This window comes from Euprymna scolopes, chromosome 6 (assembly GCF_053919585.1).
Source record: "Euprymna scolopes isolate OS-2025 chromosome 6, ASM5391958v1, whole genome shotgun sequence".
In the NCBI taxonomy this organism is placed as follows: domain Eukaryota; kingdom Metazoa; phylum Mollusca; class Cephalopoda; order Sepiida; family Sepiolidae; genus Euprymna; species Euprymna scolopes.
The window spans coordinates 65858907-65882991 of NC_136487.1; the positions used below are offsets into that span (position 1 = coordinate 65858907).

Genomic DNA, 24085 nt, shown 5'->3' on the forward strand with positions numbered 1-24085 from the left:
CAGCATGGTCGTTTTCAAGTTCAATGTAAACAAGTTCTTGTTGAATCGTCCTCTTAAATAATCAAATTCTACCCAATTACCACCACTACGATGATGATGCTGTTGTCTCACTGACCACCTTACATTTATAAACTTTTATTCTCGAGTTGCCTTTAGGCCTCGATAACTGGTGAATCCCTTGTATAAAAACTAGCTGAAATGTTGGAAAACTCTGAATGAGTGTCTAATACATATGATTTTAAATTTCATTAGAATCGGATAGTTTGAAAAGGCGTTCCGTCCTCGTGGGCCACTTATATATGGTTCATGATGGGTAAGTTAGATATTTGGGGCTACTTATATTTTATAATTGTATGGATATGACATAAATTTCATCACATCAGGATATATTTGTAGTTATAAAATAAAATCGGTCCCATAACAACTTTAGGGGTGAACAATTAAAAGAAAAAAAAGGTAAAAAGTTCTAACTTCAGCAAAAAAGTTCTAACTTCAGCAAAAAAGTTCTAACTTCAGCAAAAAAGTTCTAACTTCAGTAAAAAAGTTCTAACTTCAGTAAAAAAGTTCTAACTTCAGCAAAAAAGTTCTAACTTCAGCAAAAAAGTTCTAACTTCAGTAAAAAAGTTCTAACTTCAGCAACATCATGACCGGACAAAAACATTTCTTTTATTTACTTTAAAGGATCATAAAATATTAAAGTTATCGGGGTTTTAGTGAAGGAGAGCTCTATCGTTATTTTCATGGCAAGTGCTCGACTGAACCCCAATCTATGACCCCCCCATGCCATACGTTCACAAATAACATTCTACTTGCTACAGCCACTATATATAATTTTTTTCCATAGTCGACCTGTGCCTAAATCTAAATGCCGTATCTATGAAGAAAGCTTCCTTCCCAGAACTGCTCTCACGTGGAACACTGTTCTGCTGGCCTGCATGGTTGAGGGTAGAAGCAAAGTGCTTATTGTGGAAGATGGACGTGTGAATACGAGGACGAGAAAGCGCTAGCTAGCATCAGCATCAGATGACGGGGGGGGGGACAGAGATTAAAAAAAAAGTACATGTATGTCCAAAAAAAAAAAAAAAAACAACAAAAAAACTTTGGAAATATAATGAAATGCATTGTTCTGGAAGAACAACGTTTCATTTGCACTTAAAAAAAATGCCGAGTCGAATGTTTGTTTCTATCTTTATTTTTTGCTTGTTCCTTTGAGACAGTAATGGGCAACGATTTGAAGTGTAACGACCCGGTTCAAGTGTAACGGCTTAGTTACATTCGTTCACTCGTGCTACCAGTATCAAGAATCTTTCTGGCTCTCTCGTGCCACCTCGCTCTAATCTACCATCACATAGGCGCAAGTCTTTTACTCGCTTGTTTGACGTAAGTTCCGTACAGTTTCCCCACTGAACTACATCCTTGTTTCTGGTATCCATAAAAAAACATCAGTGACATATTTGGTTAGTTTTGTTTATTAAAAAAAAAAAAAAGAAAGAAAAAAAGACCCCCCCCCAAAAAAAAACAACAATAGACCCCAACAAATAATGAAGTTATATTTACCATGAAATTGTTAAAATACAAAACTTTCACTAGGTGTATCAGAATTTTTGGGTAATTTTTGAAACCCCTAACACAAAACTGCGAATAAAATATATATATATATATATATATATATATATATATATATATATAAAACCCCTCGTAATTTCTCTTTTTAAAGTGGGTTCTTTATTTTCTTTATGGAATATACTTCCAAAATAAACTATTAAAGTTGTTTAAAAAATAATAGAAATATTATTTTTTATTTAAAAAAAAAAACAGTGTTTACAAAGTGCCGGCGCGCCTTCATGCAGCCATTTTTTTACGTAATGAAATCAATTGAATTTTCCGAGTTAAATATTTTTAAATTTTTAAAGTTTAAAAATCTATCAAAATATTTCTATTGATTCAATTTTTACAATATTTTCAGGGTCAATGTGAAATTTTATGCTCTTTCCAATAAACCAAACATAATATATTATACAAACGGTCTTTTTAAATTCACCACCCCATTTTCAAATGTCTATTAAAATTTAAATAATTAATTTACATACCAAAGTTTTATATATCAGAAATTGAAGATAAAAGATCAATAAATAAAATATTCAAATTTAAAACAAAAAAGAAGTGCTTTTGGAAATTTACCTGTAAAGTCCAAAGTGTAAAACCTTTATTTTTTTTAAACACGTTGTTTTTTTTTAACTAGAAGCTTATGTTAAGTAAATATTGTCAAGTAAATATTGGATGCTGACGACAATTTTTTCTATTTCTATTTAGATATTAAAAAAAATTTACTCGATAAAGAAGAATTAAAATATATTAAATCAAAAATTTATGTATTTCTTTGAGAAATGAAAAAAACTTCATCGACTGTTTTTTTAAAGGTAAAATTTGACTATTTTTTAACAATGGGGACACATATTTCTTCACGCCAAAGGCTAGACGACTAACGCGGACATGTGGTTTTTACTTATTTCTGTCCATCCGTAGTTCAAAACAAGAACAAACACTATTTCTGGCGTTTCGATAACAACGTAAAAATGCTTACGTTATGGCGGCTTTTCAAATAGTCGTTTAAAGAAATTCTTTTATTTAAAAAATAAATGGAATTTAAAATATAAATATGGATAAATTCTTAACAATGAAGAATGGAACTACATATTCAATAGTATTTTTTATAGGTAAGTGATTTTTGGAATTTATATATATTTTTTATAATCGAAGTAAGTAACATTTCGTTGATTTTTTTCAAATCTTTTTAAAAGAAAACCGATTTAAAAAACAAATATTGCATAATTTACTTGAATTGAAAAAAAATTAGGGGTTGAATTACATTTTTCAAGTAATTATAAGCTTGGAAAGATAGGAGGTCGAACTATCCAATTTTTGTTTCACGCATTTTTAATGTCGGTTTCTGTCACTGCTAGACTTTCACTGTCTCATAAACACAGTACGCAAAACAGCAACTTCAGATGAGTCTGAAGTATCCGGGCACTCAACATTTTAGTATAATTAATAGAAAATAAATTAATTGCACTTGACGAAATATTAGCTACACATAATATATTTCTTCGCAACAAACACTTGTCTATCTACAACAACCGTCAGAACACAGATAGATAGATAGATAGATAGATAGATAGATAGATAGATAGCTCTTCATATATAATTAATTCACGAATCCAAATAAAATGTTATGATATAATAATGAACAGTTTTCAGTATAATTGAGAAGACTTAGTTAGTAAGTTATGAAGATTTATGGCAATAAGCTACACAGTCTTCCGCGTTTCATTCCTGTGAGGAATAGCCAGGCTGTATATGCATATAAATGTATAAATGCGAAAGATTTTTCTCAATTATCACACATATATTTTCCTAACTCCATGAACAAAGAACAACAGAATACAGCGGGTCTGTTTCTCAGCTGACCATAACATGGTCGTTTTCAAGTCTAATATAAACAAATTCTTGTTGAGACGTCCTCTTAAATAATTAAACTCTACCCAAGTCCCACCATTACTGATCATTAAGGTGTTTTCTCACCGTTTACCTGTCATCATTAACCCTTATCATTGAGTGGAATGTGGATCTTGATAAGCGTTGACCGTATCAAGTAAAATAAATTAGAGTAAATGCATTAGTTCTATAAAGCACATAGTTGCACACGTGTCGGCACGGGTCTGGATTGGTCGTTGCACAATAATTCGTAATCCTTGCTGAATAATTATTTCAATGGTTAAGACGTTTTTAAATTTTTTACTTTTATATATGTGATAATTGAGAAAAAATATTTCGCATTTATTCGTTTACATGCATATACAGCCTGATTATTCCTCACGGGAATGAAACGCGAAAGACTGTGTAGCTTAATTGCCATAAATCTTCGTGACTTCCTACCTAGTTCTATTCAACTATACAATTGTGCCTTATTATATCATAAAATTTTATTTGGATTCGTGAAATGATTATACATGAAGATCTATCTATCTATCTATCTATCTATCTATCTATCTATCTATCTATCTATCTATCTATCTATGGCTGTGTGCGTGTGTATATGTGTGTGTGTGTGTGTGTGTCTGTGTGTGCGCATGCGCGTGTGTATGTCAATTGGTTAAAATCCGGTCAATTGAAATTTTATAAAGATGTGAAAAGTTAAATTTATTTTTAACATATCTCACTCGACGGAAGTGAGGACTTCAGCTAGTTTTCAATAATGAGCCCCCGCCATGTACTAGTTCCGTACAGATCCTCTGTGACCGGGATGGCGGTGCCCACCAGCGTTTACAACTATTGGTGAAATGTTTCGTGTATGCTGTTCATATTACTATTATTATTATTATTATTATTGGCTCACATGGAGGTTTCACACTAGTCAACAAACGATCTGATAGGAAATCTGTGGCGTTCTCAGGAAGCTGGGTGACAACAAGTCTCCTCAGACGTCCAGCTCTCTCCACCTTCTTCGATATCATTTGCAAATAAATTTGTGTCATCGCAACAGCCATTTACCATTGATTTCTCGCTGTCAGTGGCCATTTGTCTATACTGGAATTTGAGTGGCACTAAGCCTCCCCAAGGTCCCAGTTCTCTTCGTGTTTGTCCAGCGGAGGTCTGGTCAGCTCCCTCCCCTCGGTCTTTCCATCCTCCTTGACCCTTCTCGGCTCTTTGGTATCACTTTTCTATTGGGGAAACGGTTAATTATTATTATTGTTATTGTTATTATTATTATTATTATTATTATTATTATTATTATTATTATCGTTGTTGTTGTCGTCGTCGTCGTTGTTGTTGTTGTTGTTGCTGTTGTCACTAGAAGTTCTCACACAGGCCATCACCAACGATTTCCTTTTGTCAACAACTTGTGGTTTTCCCTGGAGTCTAGATGACAACAAGTCTCCCCAGAGTTACAGTACTCTCCACTTTTTTCGATAACCTTGGCAAATGAATTTGCGTTATCGCAATATCCATTTATTATTGATTTCTTGCTGCAACTACCATTGGCATACACTGTAATATGGGTGGCAATAAGACCCCCCCCCAGGTCCCAGTCCTCTCCGGACCCATCCATTGGAGGTCTGATTAGTGCTTTCTCTCCTCGGTCTTTCCATCCTCCTTGACCCTTCACGACTATTTGGTTCGATGCCAGTTGATGCCGACACTACTATTTTGTCGTGTAAAAGAGAATTAACTTAAAATTATACAATTTCAGTTTTCTTGATTCTATCTTTTTGCCTCACTTCTGTTGCAGTTTCTATATGACCGGTTAGCGTTTATAGCTCATGTAAATTAGTCACTGTATTCAAAAGTTTTCCTGAAGATTTGTATCTTCTCAGCCATCCTCCTGATTCCAATTTCACTCCATTCTTTTTTCGAAGATTTTCGGGATTGTTAGTAGTGCTCTTACTATTATTGGTGTCATCTTGACTTCTTCTTCTTCTTCTTCTTCTTCTTCTTCTTCTTATTATTATTATTAATATCATTGGCTCAAAAAGAGCTTTCACACAGGTTATTGAAGATCACTCCTTGAAAACAGCCTGTGCTGTTCCCTGGAAGCTAAGCGACAACAAGTCTCTCCAGATTTCCAGTACTCTCCACCTTATTATTAGCTCACAAGAAGCTTTCACACAAGTCAAAGATCTTTCCTTGAAAACAGCCTGTGGTGTTTCCTGAAAGTGAGTGACAACAAGTCTCCCCAGGTTTCCAGTACTCTCCAGCTCTTTCGATAACATTTGCAAATAAATTTGCATTATTGCAACAGCTGCTTGCCGTTGATTTCTCGTTGGCAGCAGCTATTGGTCTTCACTGGAATTTGATTGGCAATAAGCCTCCCCAAGGTCCCAGTTCTCTTCGCACTTATCCGGCGGGGGTCTGCTTAGTCATCATTATTATTATTGAACCTTCACAACTCTTTGGTGTGAGCCCATTTGATGTAGACGCCACCATTTTCTGAGGTGGGGTAGTTAACTTAACATTTTGTTGTTTCGTTTTTCTTAGTTCCCTGTGGTCGTATCCTGTTTTTGTTTCGAATGCAGTATTCAAATTACGCCTTAGTGTTCGCAATTTTTCAATACTCTCCACCTCTTTCGATAACCTTTGCGAATGAATTTGCATTATCGCAACAGCCACTTAACAATGATTTCTCGTTTGTAGCGACCATTGGTCTTCATTGGAATTTGAGTGATAATAAGCCTCCCCAAGATCCAAGTCCTCTTTGCAATCATCCAGCAGAGGTCTGCCTAGTGTTTTCTCTCCTCCTTGGTTCTCCTCACTTATTTGTTTACGGGCGTTTATATACACAGCAAAAATTATTATTTTTATTGACTCACATGGAGCTTTCACACAAGTCAACAAACGATCTGATTGGAAACCTATGGTGTTCTCTGGAGGCTGAGTGACAACAAGTCTTTCCAGACGTCTAGTTCTCTCCACCTCCTTCGATAGCATTTGCAAATAAATTTGCATCATCGCAACAGCCTCTTACCATTTATTTCTCGCCGGCAGTGGCCATTGGTTTATATTGGAATTTGAGTCGCATTAAGCCTCCCCAAAGCCCCAGTTCTCTTTGCGCTTGTCCAACCGAGGTCTGGCTGGCACTCTCACCTCGGTTTTCAGTCCTTCTTGACCCTTCTCAGCTCTTTGGTGTCACTTTTTTATTGGGAGGATCGGTGGTGAAACTATGGGGGGATGCATGATGGGGTTGTAGAACTTGTAGATATGCAGCTTCGGTGTTCTTCATTCCCTGTAACGCTTATTCGTTATATTGTCTTCTTGTATTATTCTCCGCATTCAGGGGTTTTATTATTATTATTATTATTATTATTATTATTATTATTATTATTATTATTATTATTATTGTTGTTGTTGTTATTACTATTATCACTATTATTATTGTTATTACTATTATTGTTGTTCTTTTTGTTATTATTATTGCTATTACTATCATTATTATTGTTGTTGTTGTTATTATTATTATTTTTATTATTATTATAATAATTATTATTATTGTTGTTGTTATTTTTATAAATGTTATTATTATTATTATTGGCTCACATGGAGCTTTCACACAAGTCAACAAACGATCGGTTTGGAGACCTGCAGTGTTCTCTGGAAGCAGAGTGACAACAAGTCTCCCCAGATTATTATTATTATTATTATTATTATTATTATTACTATTATTATTATTACTATTATTATTATTACTATTATTATTATTATTATTATTACTATTATTATTATTACTATTATTATTATTATTATTATTATTGTTATTGTTATTATTATTATTATTATTATTATTATTATTATTATTATTAGCTAGGAATTTTCACACGGTTCATCATCAAAGATTTCTCTTTGAGAACAACACGTGATGTTCCCTGGAGTTGAGTGACAATATCTAACAAAACCTTCAGTACTCTTTATTTCTTTCGACAACCTTCGAAGATGAAATTGCGTTATTGCAATAGCCATCTATAATTGATTTCTTGTTGGCAGCGACCATTTTTCTTCCCTGGAATTTGAGTTGAAATAAGCCTCCCCTAAGATCCAATTCCTCCTCAGATTCATCCAGTGAGGTCTGGTTAGTACTTTCTCTTCCGGTTTTTTAACATCCTTCTTGATTCTCCTCGACTATTTAGAGTGGTACCAATTGATGCCGACATTTTTTAGGGGATGAGGAATGACTTAAAATCATACAGATTCAGTTTTCTTGATTTCATGTGGTGTTTCTTTGTGCTTCACTTCTCTAGCAGTTTCTATATGTCTGGCTAGCACCTGTAGCTCGTGTTTATTAGTTTCCGCATTCAAAGGGTTTCCTTATTATTTATGTTGTTTTCATTATTGTTATCCGTTGTATCTTCTCAGCCATCACTCTGATCCCAGTCTCTTTCATTCCTTTTTCAAATTTTTTTCAGATTGTTCCTAGTGCTCCTACTATTACCATTTGAGCTTTCTGGCCAATTCCGTATATTTGCACCGCTTCTCCGTCTACTTGGTATTAACCCTGTGGTCTGCTGGAATAGCGAAATATACGATCTGGCAGGATTTCTTCTTCTTATTAACTATTATGACATTCTGTTTTTTTTTTCTGGATGGTTTTATTTGTTTGTACTTCCATAGGGTCTTGTGACTTTCATTTTCCAGTATTGCTGTCGGTTTGTGTTCATGTGTTAAAGATGAAATTGTTTGCATAATTGCCAATGTACTGCTTTATCCACTTGATGGTATATATTTTTATATTCATTTTGGGCAAGTTTGCTGCATTCACTTATTATGTGCTTTATTGTTTTGTCTCTTTGTCCGCAGAGTCTGAATTTGTTTTCTCGTGTCTTGTGAATCCTTGCTTTGATGTAGTTGGTTCTAATTGCATTATCTTGTGCAGCTGCTATTAGTGATTCAGTTTCCTTGTTAAGTGTTTTCGTTAGTCTCTTCTTTTGTAATCCTTATAAATCGTCCATGTAGCAGTTTCTCTCCCCATTTTCTTTCCTTGTCTTATTCCTCGTCTCTTTTTCTATCTTGTTTGTTTCTTCCGTGTCTTTTGCTGCAGTAATTATTCTTTCGGTTGTTTGCATTATGTATTTTCTAATCCTTTTTGTTGTGTTATTTACGGTCTTCTATACAGATCAGTTCTCTCTCTCGGTTTTTCCTTTTCACATACAGTCAGTCAGTTCCATCCTTCGGGTATAGTGCATTGTGCATCGTCATGAGTTTCCTAGTCTTCTGGTCGAGATTCCTTAGTTCTTTTTTTTGGTGCAGCTTATAAACGGTCCAAGTATCTTGTTAGTGACACTGCCCACGTGTTTATTCCTTTAATTAGGTTTCGACAATTTAGTTTAGTTTCGAGGAGTTTCCTTGTTCTTCTGAGGTATTCCTTTACTATTTTCTCTTTCATTTCTGTTGCTTTGATGGCGTCTGCTTCCAACACTCCAAAGTATCTGTAGCTATCGTGTTCACCTAGTGCCCTTATTTCTGTTTGATTGGGCACTACTATACCTTCTGTTGCTTCTAGTTTTCCCCTCCTCATGATCAACAGTGTGCACTTTTCCATACCGAATTTCATTTGGATATCCTGACTAAAGATTCTGGTTGTGTTTATTATTGTCTCTAGTTCCTTTTCGGTTCTTGCAAACAGTTTTAGGTCACCATGTATATTAGGGGGTTCATTCTTTCTTCTGTGTTATTGAACTTGTATCCGGCTTGGCATTTTCTTATGTTGTTCAGGGGCATCATGGCTATAATCAACAGTGATGGTGATAGGGAATCGCCTTGGAAGATCCTTCTTTGTATTTTGATTTCAGTTATGTATTGTCCATCAGCTGTTAGTTCAAGTCTCGAGATCATCATCATCATCATTATTATTATTATTATTATTATTATTATTATTATTATTATTATTATTATTATTTTGTTGTTACTGCTGCTGCTGTTGCTATCATTATTCTTATAAAGGAGCTTTCACACAGATCATCAAAGATCTCTCCTTGAAGACAACCTGTGATGTTCCCTGGAAGCTGAGTGACAACAAGTCTCCCCATATTTCCAGTACACTTCACCTCTTTCGAAAATATTTGCAAATGAAATTTCCGACATCGCAACAGCCGCCTACCAGCGATTTCTCGCTGGCAGCGGCCATTGGCCTCCACAAGAATTTGAGTTGCAATAAGCCTCCCCAAGGTCCTAGTTCTCTTCGCACTTGTATAGTGGAGGGTTTGTCAGTGCTCTCTCCTCGGTCTTTCCATCCTCCTTAAGTCTTCTTGGTTATTTAGTATCACTCTATTTTTGGGGGGGAGTGATGGGGTAATGGGAGGAGATGGGGGAAGGGATAGAGAACTTATAGATTTTAAGCTTTAATGTTCTTGGTTCCATGTGATGTCTTTTCATGTTTTGTCTCTGCAGTAGTTTGTCTGGTCCGCTCATGTAGCTCATGTGTATTAGTCTACGCATTCAAGGGGTTTCCTTAAGATTTCATTATTGTTATTCGTTGCATCTTTCCAGCCATTTCTATGATTCCAATTTCTACCATTCATTTTTAAAAGCTTTTTGGAATTGCTCCTGGTGCTCCTACTATTATAGCTATTATCTTGATTTTCTTCATCATCCATATCCCTTTCAGCTCTTTGGCTAGCTCTATGTATTAGTTCCGTTTTTTCTTTTCTTTGATATTCACCCTGTAGTCAGTTGTACCATTTGTCTGTGCGTTAAAGATGCAGTTGTTTGCATAATTCCCAGTGTACTGCGCTCCCCACTTGGTCATGTCTGTTATTGTATTCCTTTTGGGCCAGTTTTCTGCATTCGCTTACTATATGGCTTATCGTTTCGTTTCTTTGTTCACAGAGTCTGCATTTTCAGTTTTCTTGTGTTTTGTATATGTTTGCTTTAACGTGGTTGGTTCTTATCGAGTTATCTTGTGCTGCAGTTATTAGGGACTCAGTTTCTCGATTTACATGTCCCTTTCACATCCATATCCAAGTGTTTTCGTTATTCTCATCTTTTGTCATTCTTATGAATCTTACGTGTAGTTGTTTCTCTTTCCATTTTTCTTTTTTCGTCTTATTCTTTGCCTCTGTTTTGTTGATTTTTCAGTGTCTCACGCTGCCACAATTATTCTTTCAGTGTTCTGCATTATGTATTTTTCTAGTTCTTTGATTTGTGTCATTCACACAGTCTTCTATACAAACTAGTCCTCTAACGCCGTCTGTTCTTTTAATGTTGAATCGGTCAACATCGTCCTTTGGATGTAGTGCACTGTGTATGGTCATAAGTTTCCTGGTCTTCTGATCGAGCTTTTTTTTATACGTTTTATTAGAGTTCTGCTATATGATTTAGTTTAAAAGAGTTTTCTTGTCCTCCTGAGGTATTCCTTTCCAATTCTCTCATTTGTTTGCTTCCAGAACGCCCAGGTATTTATAGGCTTCTTGTTCCCCTAATGGTCTCATCTCCGTTTGGTTGAGTAGTTCCATGGCTTCTGTCGTCTCCAGTTTTCCCTTTCTTATCATTAGTAATGCGCACTTATCCATACCAAACTCCATTTGGATATCCTGTCTGAAGATTCTGGCAGTGTTTATTAGTGTCTCTAGTTCCTTGCAAAATAATTCAGATCGTCCATGTACATCAGGTGGTTCATTTTTTCCTCTGCACAAGAGAACTTGCATCCGGCTTGGCACTTTCTCAATACCTTGGGGCATCATGATTATGATGAACAGTGATGGTGAGAGTAAATCTCCTTCGAAGATACCTCTTTATATGTTAATTTCAGTTATGTGTTGTCCATCAGCTGTCAGTTCCAGTTTCTATGTTCTCATTGCGTTTTCAATCATGTTGATGATTCTGCTTAGTATTTTATACATTTTTAAGCATTCTATTCTCCATGTTTGGTGGACACTTTTTGTAGTCGATCCATGCCATGTCTTTTTTCTCCTTCTTTTTACTTCCTTCATGATCTTTTGATCTATATATAGTAGATCATGTGTTCCTCTTTGTTATTATTATTATTATTATTATTATTATTATTATTATTATTATTATTATTATTTTGTTGTTTTTTACTGCTGCTGCTGTTTATATTATTATTATTATTATTATTATTATTATTATTATTATTATTATTATTATTATTATTATTGTGCAGTTGTCTCAACTTTTGAGTGTTTTTAGTTGGATTATCTCCCATTGAACATCACGTCAATTCACTTTCGACATTCAAGCTGTATTTTTACACTTTCGTCGTTCATAACAGGCGCGCCATTTGCAAAATTGAAAAAAGTAATTGTTTCGTTAACCTGATTAAGCCATTTACGGTGACTTTTCGTCATGTTCTCAAGCATTTTAATTACATTGAGAATCACCTTGACCTGTTTTCGTTTCCATAACCTAATTTCCATTTTAGATCTTAGTATTTATTTATTTTTGCATGTTCTTTATCTGACACACTTTCGAAAGTATCGAAAGGGCAGTCTATGCCAATGATGAAGCAAGTTTTTTTTTGTTTTTGTTTAGAAAAATGATGTTAGGCCTGGAATGTTCAAGGACCTTATCTATTTGTATGTGCATGTCCAAAAGAAGTTTTACATTGCCGTTTTCTGTGTCATGTCTGGTTTATGGCTATACCATGTCTCATTGTGGGATAATTCATAGAGTGTGCATATATTATAGCCTAGGATCTGAACAACTTTGTCGGGTCTCCATGAGCTTATATAAGGCATTCTGATATAATGTGCGCTAATGTTTTCTTTCTTTCATTACACAATTTGCACATTGGTGATTGTGCAGTTTAGTCGATATAGTGTTTGATGATCATAATGCCAATGGCTTGTTCCTGGGCTACCCTAAAGTGCTCTCAGTAGATCTTTTAACATCACACCTGACAAATTAATTCCAGCTATTATTACTTCTAAATTTATTATTCTTAAGGAATACTCTGTGTGGTTGCTTTCCAAATTATTTTCCTCTTTCTCTCTTGCAACCTTTGACTTTTTCACCCAAGGTTTTAATATTTTTCTCTTTCCACTCAAAGAAGAATAATTTTATTACTGTTAGAAATGTATTTAGTTAGACATCCTTCCTCTATATTTACCACATCTTCGGCATTAAGTAAGCCTCAACCGCCTTCTTTTCTATTAAGTTGTCCGAAAAATTCAAATACATTTGCAAAAAATTGAAATTTTACTCGCCAAGTTATAACAACAGCAATAAAAATAAATAAATAAAAAAACCCTCCAAATAAAAACAGTAATTTTCGAGGACTTTCTGCCATCGATCTTCAAGCTCTCAGATCTGGTCAAAGCACCATTTAGTCGTCTTCGAATCAAATAATTCTTGACACGCTTCATCGACTTCATCAAACAAGTCGAATCAGCAGTCTTTCAGAAAATGTTGCATTGAGTGGAAAAGGCCGTAATCTAATGAAACAAATCAGGATTGTAAGCTGGATGTGACAGAACCTCAACGCCGTCTAGTTCTTCAGACTTGTCTTTGATCTTCCTGGCCGTGTGTAGCTTGACACTGTCCTGCTGTATCAACGCGCGCTTTCCGTTGATCAGATCCGAGTACCTTTGCTTTAAACTTTCGTAGACCCACTCCAGCTGCTTACAGTAAAGTGAGATTGGCGTATCGGAAATTTTCCTTTACCTTCGGCAGCGCAAATATCTTCTGCAGCTTTCCTGGATGAAAAACCTCGCTTCCAATATAAACGCAAAAAAAAAAAAAAAAAAAAAAAAAAAATAAATAAATAAAAAAAATAAATAAAAAAACAAATAAAATAAAATAAATAAATAAATAAAATAAAATAAAATAAAATTCACAGGTGTTTACGAACTTTTGGGATACATACAAATCAATTGATCTACATCTTTTTCTTAGCAAAAAAACCCCATAAATTGTAAGCATTTTACGTGTCAGACATTTAAATTCGTTTACATTCCTATCACATATACCATTGGTATATCGAATGATAGTTACTGCTCTGACATTGATGGTGTATATTGTATTGCGACTGTGGAGCTGCGATTTAAGATTAACCCTTAATCTTCTGTTGTGGTTTTTCATTTCATGTTCTTAATCTTATCGTCTTCCAGTATTCCCAAGTATTTGTGACCTCAATGTCAACATTCTTTATACGATTTGTTGTTGGAAGTTTATCTCTTTTTATGACAAAAATATCACATTTGGTGATGTCAAATTCCACCTGTACATCGTTACTAAACAAACTGATTTTATTCATAAGGTTATCGAATTGGTTCTCATTCTTTCCAAAAACGTTAGACTTATACATGAATCGTAAATATTTGACTATGGGAAGTCCTTTTCCAAGTTCATATCCTGCTTTCAAATTTCGTAAAAAAGTGTCATCGGCTTGATCCCGATGACAAATAGCAAACGGGAAAGATTATCGCCCTGAAAAATCCTTCTCCTAATTTTCCTTTGCATAATACAGCATTTCCTGAAGTTAAATTGGTTTCCCAATTCTTCTTCTTCTTCTTCTTCTTCTTCTTCTTCTTCTTCTTCTTCTTCTTCTTCTTCTTCTTCTTCTTCTTCTTCTTCTTCTTCTTCTTCTTCATCATCATGCACAAATAAATAAAAACAACGCCATGTGTGTGTGTGTGTGTTTTCAATCAGTAAATTACAGATCGTCTTCTTTCTTATTTTATATATTTTTAAAATAAATTTATACATTTTATCTTTCTACACTCGTAACATAAACAAAACGAATATAAATAAATAAAACCGAAAATAATTTTTTAAAAATTGGTTTGCGTTACAAATAAAAAAAAATTATTCCGCCCAAGTGTTTATTTATTTATTTTTTTCATTTATAATAATATAATACACAAATAATTTGTTACATTTTGATGTTGAAAGTAAAATACTAAGTAAATTTTATATTCATGTATAACATGTAAAACAGAATAGATAAAAAAAATCATATCTACTTGCATCCCCACGAGGACAAAGGTCAGATTGTGTGATTAAATGTGTTTTAAAATTTTTTTCGCGTTTAATGTATGCAAATAAAGACATCAGAATTTTACGAATCGTTATTTGCTGTATTTCATTTATTTTCTTACTTTTCCGCATACTACTGTTTTTTTTTCAAAAGAATTCTAATACAAACAAAAACGATATAAAACCGGAGATAATAAAAAGCAATGTACGTTTTTAATGTCCCAAATTGTTAAAAACGATTATTTTGATTGTATTTTTTTTTATTGGAATCGTTTTCAAACAAATAACAACAACATAAAAAAACAAAAAAACAAAAACAAAACAATATGTTTAATAATGTAAAAAACAAACAAAACAAAAAACTATCCATTTACATACTAAAAAAAAATATTTTCTTTACCCAAGTTGTGTGTGATTAAAATTATAGATCGATAAAAATTTTAAACAATTATTTTAATTGTATTTTTCATTGCAAGTTGGAATCGTTTTCAAATAAAAACAACAACAAAAAATATGTTTACGATTTAAACTATTTTAAAGTATTTTATATATTCTGTAAAAAGACACTAAAATTACTATACAATTAGCAATTGCTATGATTATTCATACGTCTCAAGGACAAAATTTACAGAAAGTTTTAGCTTTATCTAGATAAACCTGTCTTTCAGCATCGACAACAATGTGTTGCACTTAGTAGAGTTAAGCAAAAGGATAAAATAAAAGTGTTTTTAAAATGCAAATGGAAGAATATTGTTTAAATAAGTTTTATTGATCCTATTATTAACATATAAATTAAATATTTATTTGACTCAAATATGGGTATTCTAATATATATATATATATATATATATATATATATATATATATACACACACACACACACACACACACACACACACACACACACACACATATATATATGAATAAACCAGCTTTCCTTTTGCTTTTTTCAAAATTTATGTTTGGCTAGAAACAGCACGCACATCATATCCTGATATATATATATATATATATATATATATATATATATATATATATATATATATATATCTCTTATTTATTATTTTTTTGCGATACATTTTGAATGAATTCAATTATTTGCGGAAGTGCATTTTTACCTAAATGCAAGTTGGGAATAATTTTCCCTTTAACCAATTTGGTACCCCCACATGGGGAGCGACATATATATGATATATATAGAGAAAGAAAATTAAAACTAAGTTGAACCTTAAAATCAAAATTTATTGTTCGACTGAATACTCCAAAAAACAATTTAGAAAGTCCTTAATCTTAATCCGCGAAGTTTCAAAGAATGCTATTCTTGCTATTCTTCTCATCAGAGGACAGAAAGAAATCAGCAAATTATATTTGTAGCAATGCTAGGATTTGCTAGTTATGGTATTAAGTGAAACCGTAATTTATTGCAGTCATAAATTGTAAAGAAAACAAGTGAAAAAAATGTGGATATACAAAAATAAAAAACAATAAATAAATAAAATAAAAAATATAAAAACAAACCGCGCATAATATTTTAGCCTCCATGAAAATTCTTTCAAGGTAATCCGAAAGGCGAAAATAGTTCTTCAGAGAGAACTGAGTCCAAAATTAAATCCAGTTTAATCATGCATATAGTCCGGTTAGAAAGTTTTCAAAGCAGCCGAAATAATAGAAATTGTTTTTTTTCGGACAGTGCAGTAGCCTAAAGAGAAGTTGATCTCCAGTCAAATAGGTTAGAAAATAAAAAGAAGAGAAAAACATCTTTCATCGTCGGCTTCATTAGAAAAAAAAATTTCATTGTAAAGTTCAACTTACAGTTTTTAATTGTCTTTCGCTTATAATAAGTTCTACTCTCTATTGCGTATTGAGCTTTTTTATTCGGTATAGCATTTCAGCCCGGCGTTGCCCGGGTGTTTGGATGTGTATGTTGAGCAAAAAAAAAAAAGTGGTAGTAGGAAGGCAGGCTCGGACCCGTACCGCAAAGGAGGAAAAGAAGGGGGTAAAACCTAACGTTAATGCTGTTACGACCAACGCCAAACCGGGAGCGACATTTTCTAAAATTAAGGCTAGACAATATAAAGGAGAGGATAACATTAAAAAATATCGGCGAAAAAAGTGACCCCCCTGTAGAAAAGTACCTAGTTGAAGGGGAAGATATTAATGTTTTTAGTCAATTTTTCGATATTTGTCGTATGAAAGGTTAAAGTTTAAAATGATACTAATCTTGGTAAAATCCGTCGCCTCTATTGAAAGTTTAAGGCAGACATGCAAACAGACATACATACATGCATTTATATATTGGTAACTAAAAATTTTCGACCCAAACTGATGAAAAAGCTTGCCCTATCTCTGAATACCTTTTATGTAAAATTTCAAATATTTCGACCAGAAATTGTCTGAGTAATTTGGGAGAGACCGCAGAAGTCAATTTTTTAAAACTTTGACCCCTATTATGACCCCTTAAAATTTATTGTTTTGGGCTCAAATCAAGTTATTAAGTTAGATCCATGTCCAAGGAACCTATATCTAAAATTTCAAGTGCGTAGACCCAAAATTATCGGAGGAGTTTGGTAGAGTTCTCAAAGGTACAAATCTTTGAACTTTGACCCCTTAATCGTCAAATGTCTGGCCAAAAACCGATCACATCGATTTTCCCAAATCTCAGTACCCTGTATATCAAATTTCGAGTCTGTAGACTAAAATTTGAAAGAGTTATTGCGTAGGGAAATGTACACAGACACACAGACGCAGACACGTTCACTTTTATATATATATATATATATATATATATATATATATATATATATATATATATATTCAAGATTCAACGATTTGTCCTTTAAAAACTCTACCAAACTCCTCCGACAATTTTGGGTCTAATCACTTGAAAATATCGTTATTTTCTTATTGTTAGGGATAAATGATTGTACTACAATTGCTAGTACTTTTTGCTCCCTTACATACGCAATATCGCCCCCAATTATTAGGGTAATGTACACACACACACACACACACACACACACACACACACACACACACACACATATATATATGTATGTATGTGTGTGTGTGTGTTTGTATAGAGAAAATAATTATCAACGGACACGTGTTTCGATATTACTACAGCACATCAAGTATGACAGGATTCGAACCATTAATCACAGAACCTGTTTTACACACACACAAACACACGCGCGCGCGTGCGCGTAAACACACACGCGCTTATACACACATATATATGTATATATGTATATTTGAGATTTTCTATAACGATAATCATTAAAAGTATCCTTGAAATGTAACGTATAAAATAATTTCTTTTTGTTTAAAGGATAGCGAAACATAACATCTTTTAAAACACAGACGAGCTTCAATGTTATAAAACGTTGTTATACGCGCAACTTTACTCGGTTATTTCCACTATTTCAAACCTTCGAATTTCCACGGAATACCCCGCTTGTCTGTTTTATATATAAACCTCAATTTATATGAGACATTTTTACTTTTAAAATGAAATCTAATGTATAAAAGGATGTATGCCTCTGTATGTCTGTCTTTATATTTTCTAGCTTTATCGGCTCCAAAAAACAAAAAGTCGCACAGCGGCGCTAGGGGCCTCAAATGATTGGATTTTTTACGGGCCGTTCTTTCATGGGTCTTTAATCAGTTAAAATTATTTTTAAAGGGTCAAAATTAAAAAAAATCGTTAAACATTTTGCACATTCGTCTTAGTTTATTTTTGATTTTTAATCACTTTACATGCATGGCGTATTGGTACAGTGGTAACGTCACCAGATGTGAATGCTGCAGTTTCCGTTTCGATTCTAGCTGATGGCTCCTAAACACTTTTCTTTTTACTTTTGAAATCAGGACTCTATAATAATATATACGAAATCTGGACAAAGTAAAATATCATATTTAAGCGTATTTTACGCCTGGGCAAAGACGAGTGCTCTCGCCTCTGCTAGTCACAATAGAAAATATTTTATTACACTTTCAGAAATGTAATGTAATGTAAATATTAAAATAAAAAAAATGGAATGGGATATTTAAGGAAACAGGTCAAACAAAATGTCTATATAATTGAGATACGTCTTCCTGTGTAAGTCGGATGTCGATGGCTTGTAAGCAAACTTGACTTGCGCATGTGAAACTGAACTTTGACATGGTTTCAACAGGTCATCACGAGTGAACAAATGGCCATGTTGCATTCAGACAAATTTTATACTTGTATCCTGTGACAAGAATAACTCATGGCAGAGAATTTCCCGCCCAAAATAGAATCGGCGTACATTTTATCTCCGTCCATTAAAGTAGGTTATAGGTCACTTTACAATTTACAATGATGTATTTATAAACTGTATTGGTACAGTTTGCGACCAATGTTGAAACCGACTTTTTTTTTTTACATCTTTCAGAAGCTTATGTAAACAGCCCGAATAGGTCAATCGTTCTTTGTGTAAAGACATCACTAATCTAATGAAAATCAGACGTAACGCATTATTTATTTATTTAATCATTTATTTATCCTTATATATGTATGTATGTATGTATGTATGCGTATGTCAGGTCATGTCATATGCTACTGGTACCATGTAACCCAGTACTACCTGCCTCATGGTCGGGTCACCGGCGACTAAACTGGTTCCCCCACCAGATTTGTTTGGTGAGGAGGGCGGCTAGTCTCCCTGAAGGATTAAAAATAAGACCTTCCAAAGGGCGAATGAACTCTTTTTCTGGATCAACGGCCAACTAGCACCGTGTATATTTGTGTGTGTGTATATGTGTATTGGGGTAGAGAGGGCTCCCGTAAGCCGTGGTGAAGGCAACCTTTCTAGGAGAAGCAAATCTCTGATTTAAAAACCATAAAGCGGAAGACCCGTACCCGCATTAAGCTGGTCTGCAGTTTAATTTGTTGCTGGCTATCTTGCTCTTGCTTGTTGCTGGATCTCAACATTTTGAACAGAGTGAGAGACTTAGCTGTCGTACAAAGCTAAGACTCTGTAACATCATATTTGTGTAGATACTCCCTCAGACATTTGGGCTCATGGATTTTAAATGTCTGAGGGAGTGGCACTCGTCTGACAAGACGTTGCAATCATCAATCATCATGTATGTATGTATGTGTTTTTACTCAACCAGAGTAAATTCTGTTTTACTTTACTCATTTGAACGTTGGATAACACAACGTCGACACTTGAAGCAACTCGAGAGATTTCATCAGAAATGCCTCAAGCGAATTCTAAATGTTAAATAGCAGTCACTGACACCTAACACGGATATTCTCGGAAAGGCTGAGTGTTTGAGCATCGAAGCAATGATGGTGAGGAACTGGTTGAGCTGGGTAAGTCATGTTGTTCAGATGGAGGATGTGAGATTGCCTAAGCAGTTGCTTTACGGCGAGTTTAAGACTGGGAAACTCATCAACATCGACCAGAGAAGCGCTTTAAGCATTGCATAAAAGACGATTTTAAAGCTTTCAAGATTCCTGTTCAGAACTGGGAGACCCTGGCAAAATGCCGGCCCGAATGGAGGAGGCTAGTTAGAGGGGGATCTGAAATTTTTGCGAGGGAAAGAATCGATCATGCTGAACACAAGAGAAACCTTCGGAAAGGTAATGTGTCATTTTTGTCCATTGAATTGAACAGTTGGAAATGTGAGGCTTGTAATCGTGTGCTCATCTCTAAAGCGACTTACATTAACCACACACGCACAAAACACACACATGCATGCCATGAGCAGAGAGAGCATAAAGCGGAGGCAGAAGTGAAACAAGTTTCAACACACAACTTTGTCCGCTATATGTGTAGCAGACTGTGCAAGTCAAATACTGGTCTGAAAAGTCATCTGCGGACGTGGTTTAGGTGTCGCTAATGATTAGCCTAAAAACTATGACAAGGTTGGTCGGGAGCATTGGGATGGCTAACGTCTGTAAAGACGAAAAAAATTGCCATGTATGCATCAGTTTGTCTGTCTGTTTATCTATTTACCTGTCCGTCTGTCTGTCTATTTATCTATCATATATTAAGATAACAAAAGAAAAAATCACCATCTACAATAGTAGTAGTAGTAGTAGTAGTAGTAGTAGTAGTAAGTCACTACTACTCCTACTACTACTACTACTACTAGTACTACTACTACTAGTACTACTACTACTACTACTAGTAGTAGTGATGATGATAATGATGATGATGATGATGATGATAACCGGACGTTATAATAATTTACAAAAAGGAAAAAAAGTGCCATATCGTAGACTTTGCCGTCCCAAAGAATTTGAAAAAAAAAGACTAAAAGAAAATTGAAATCGACGGGTAGGCTGAGACTATCTAACGAGCGGTAATGCTGAAGTACCAAGAAGGATTGAAAGACCGAGAATAGAAAGCACTAACCAGACCTCCATTCGATGAGTACTAAGAGGACTGGGACCATGAGGTACTTATCGCCACCCAAATTTCAGAGAAATCAATTGTAAACGGCTGTTTCAATAATGCAAATTTATTTGCGAAGGCTCTCGAAAGAGGTAGAGAGTATTGAACATCTGGGGGGACTTTTTGTCACTCAGACTCCAGAGACTTATTGACACTAAAACTCCAGAGACACCACAGGTTGTTCTCAAAGAGAAATGTTTGACGATAGCCTGTGTAAAAACCCTTGATGATGATAATAATAATAATAATAATAATAATAATAATAATAATAATAATAATAATAACAACAACAATAACAATAACAACAACAATAACAATAACGACAATAATAAAAATAATAATAACAACAATAACAACAACAATAATAATAACAATAACAATAACAATAACGACAATAATAACAACAATAATAACAATAACGACAATAATAATAATAACAAACATTAACAATAACAACAACAACAATAATAATAATAATAACAATAATAATAACAACAACAATAAAAATAACAACAACAATAACAATAACGACAATAATAATAATAATAATAATAATAATAATAATAATAACAACAATAACAATAACAACAACAACAATAACGACAATAATAATAATAACAATAACAATAACAACAACAATAACAATAACGACAATAATAATAATAACAACAATAACAATAACAACAACAACAATAATAACAATAATAATAATGATAATAATAATAACAATAACAACAACAATAACAACAATAACAATAACGACAATGATAATAACAATAACAACAATAACAATAACAACAACAACAACAATAACGACAATAATAATAATAATAACAACAATAACAATAACAACAACAATAACAATAACGACAATAATAATAACAATAACAATACAGTGGGAACGTCACCAGCTTTTAATTCTACAGTTCTGGTTTCGAATCTAACTGATGGCACGCAAATATTTTTTTTTTACTTCTTTTTTACTTTTGAAATCGCGACCCTATAATATCTCTTGAAAAAGGCTTCCTTTCCAGGGCAATTGCTCTTGACATATCAAAGGCCTTCGACAAAGTATGTCATAAATGCCTACTTCACAAGATCTCCAGCTACGGTATAACTGGAAATGTTCTCTCTATCATTAAATCATTTCTCTCTGATAGGCTCATAAGAGTAGTGGTTAATGGACAAAAATCAGAGGCCTGCAGTATTAATGCTGGAGTCCCGCAAGGGTCCATCCTGGGCCCAACTCTCTTCCTGATCTACATCAATGATCTCCCTAAACACATACTTCAATCATTCGTTGACATCTATGCTGATGACACGCCCATCTACAGCAACACATCAAAGGCCGTAAATGACAAAGCTCTCTCTGATTCTTTCTCCTCTGATCTCGAACGAGTGGTTCAGTGGGGGAAGACGTTGCTGATTACCTTTAATGCATCTAAAACCAAACTCCTATATTTACATCATCAACGCTCTGATCCCCATCTGGCATCAATTGAAATGGATGGCATGTCTTGACAAGCTTCTGGGCTTGACCTTCACTCCTGATCTGAAATGGAACACGTACATCAAGTCTGTTGCCAAGGTCGCTGGAAAGATGGTGGGATCCTTCTACCGCTCCAGAAGATATCTCACTACTGATGCAATTCTCTATCTATATAAAAGCCAAGTACGTCCAAGGATGGAATACTGCTTCCATATCTGGGCAGGAGCTGCTAAAAACAGCCTATCCTGCCTTGACAGAGTACAAAATAGACTTCGTGGCTTAGTGGGGGATGCCCTTTTCTTTTCCCTGCAACCTCTCTCCCACAGAAGAGACGTTGCAAGCCTATCTTTGTTTTATCGTTATTTCCATGGCAGGTGCTCGTCTGAACTCCAATCTCTGCCCCCCTCGCCAATCTTTTACAAAAAACACCCGTCTAGTTGAATCCACTGTCAAAAACTTTCCCCACTCTTTATCTATGCCTTAATCAAAACGTAGATTCCATGAACAAATCTTCTTTCTTAGAACTGCACGCCTGTGGAACTCTGTTCCGTCTACCTGCTTCCCTCCTGACTACAACTTGGATGTCTTCAAGTCCAACGTAAACAAATTCCTGATGAACCGCCCCCTTAAGTAGACACTTTAAATATTCACACTAACGTACTGTACTTGCAATAACCCTTTATCCCTGAGTGGCTTCCGGGCCTTGATAAGTGGTGACCACCTTGTAAAAAAAATAAAAATAGTATATACAAAATCTGGACAAATTAAAATATCATATTTAAGCGTATTTTACACACGGGAAAAGCCAGGCGTCCCCCTCTCTCCCGCTAGTAAGAACATAACATTTATATTTAATCAAAGTTCGCCTTCGACAAACTATAAAAACAAACGTAGTATGCATACGTAGATTAAAACTTTGTATTATTTGAATTATTCAGAATACTCTTCCCATACTGGATGTTATTCTTACAACATTTCGGTCGATGTAATCTCCGACTCTTATCGAACTCAAACATCTGTATACTGCACTCAGGAATCTGTACGGAAATACGAACAGCATTATTTATTTAATCTACGTAGATACTTCGCAGTTGTTTTGTCAGACATGACCGGGTATAAGTCTTAAATAATTCCTAATTTTGTTTTTAGCACTTGAACCTTCACCTTCCAGAAAACTGTCACTTAGAACTAATTATTACGTAGAAATGGCCATTGCACTATAGATCTTACAGACATTTCTAGGCTGAATATTAAGGCCTTAAACCTAATCTCGTTTTAGATATGTAGATTTAACACTGTATATTATTCCATATTGCTATACCGTATATCCATATGTTTTTTTTTCAAAACTCTTTTTACAAACAAACGCACAACACACACATGTTCAATTTATATTATTTGGATTATTCGGATTACTGATTTCATCATCTTGAGTGTTATTCACTCAACGTTTCCTTCGATATAACCTCCGATTTCCTCCAAGTGTATCTTGTCCAACTCTGGAATCTTTCTGTTGAACTCGGGAATCTTTCTGTTGAACTCGGGAATCTGCACGGTCCGCTATAACTCGCAGCGTAACGGATAATGTACAAGGTAAAATTCAGTTATAATTGACACTTTTCTGAACGTTGACGGTTCAATCCTCAGTACAGGCGAGATTAAGAATGCAATTGCAAATTAGTTAAGA

The 24085-nt window shown here is 34.3% G+C and overlaps 1 protein-coding gene across 11 annotated transcripts in view; it reads left to right on the forward strand.

Annotated features, from left to right (window-relative positions):
- Positions 1-24085, forward strand: part of LOC145277675 (bestrophin-4-like) — a 315957-nt gene that overhangs the window by 183002 nt on the left and 108870 nt on the right. The window contains exon 1 of one of the 11 annotated variants that reach the window (XM_080129349.1): positions 4331-4349. The exons of 9 other annotated variants lie outside the window; for them this stretch is intronic. Coding sequence is in view for 1 of the 2 variants with exons in the window: in XM_080129347.1 (XP_079985473.1) it covers positions 20909-20913 (5 nt within the window). In the remaining variant the exon portion in view is untranslated. Of the gene's footprint in view, positions 1-4330; positions 4350-20893; positions 20914-24085 lie in introns of those variants that run through there. One more of the 11 variants, XM_080129347.1, reaches the window with a different exon arrangement.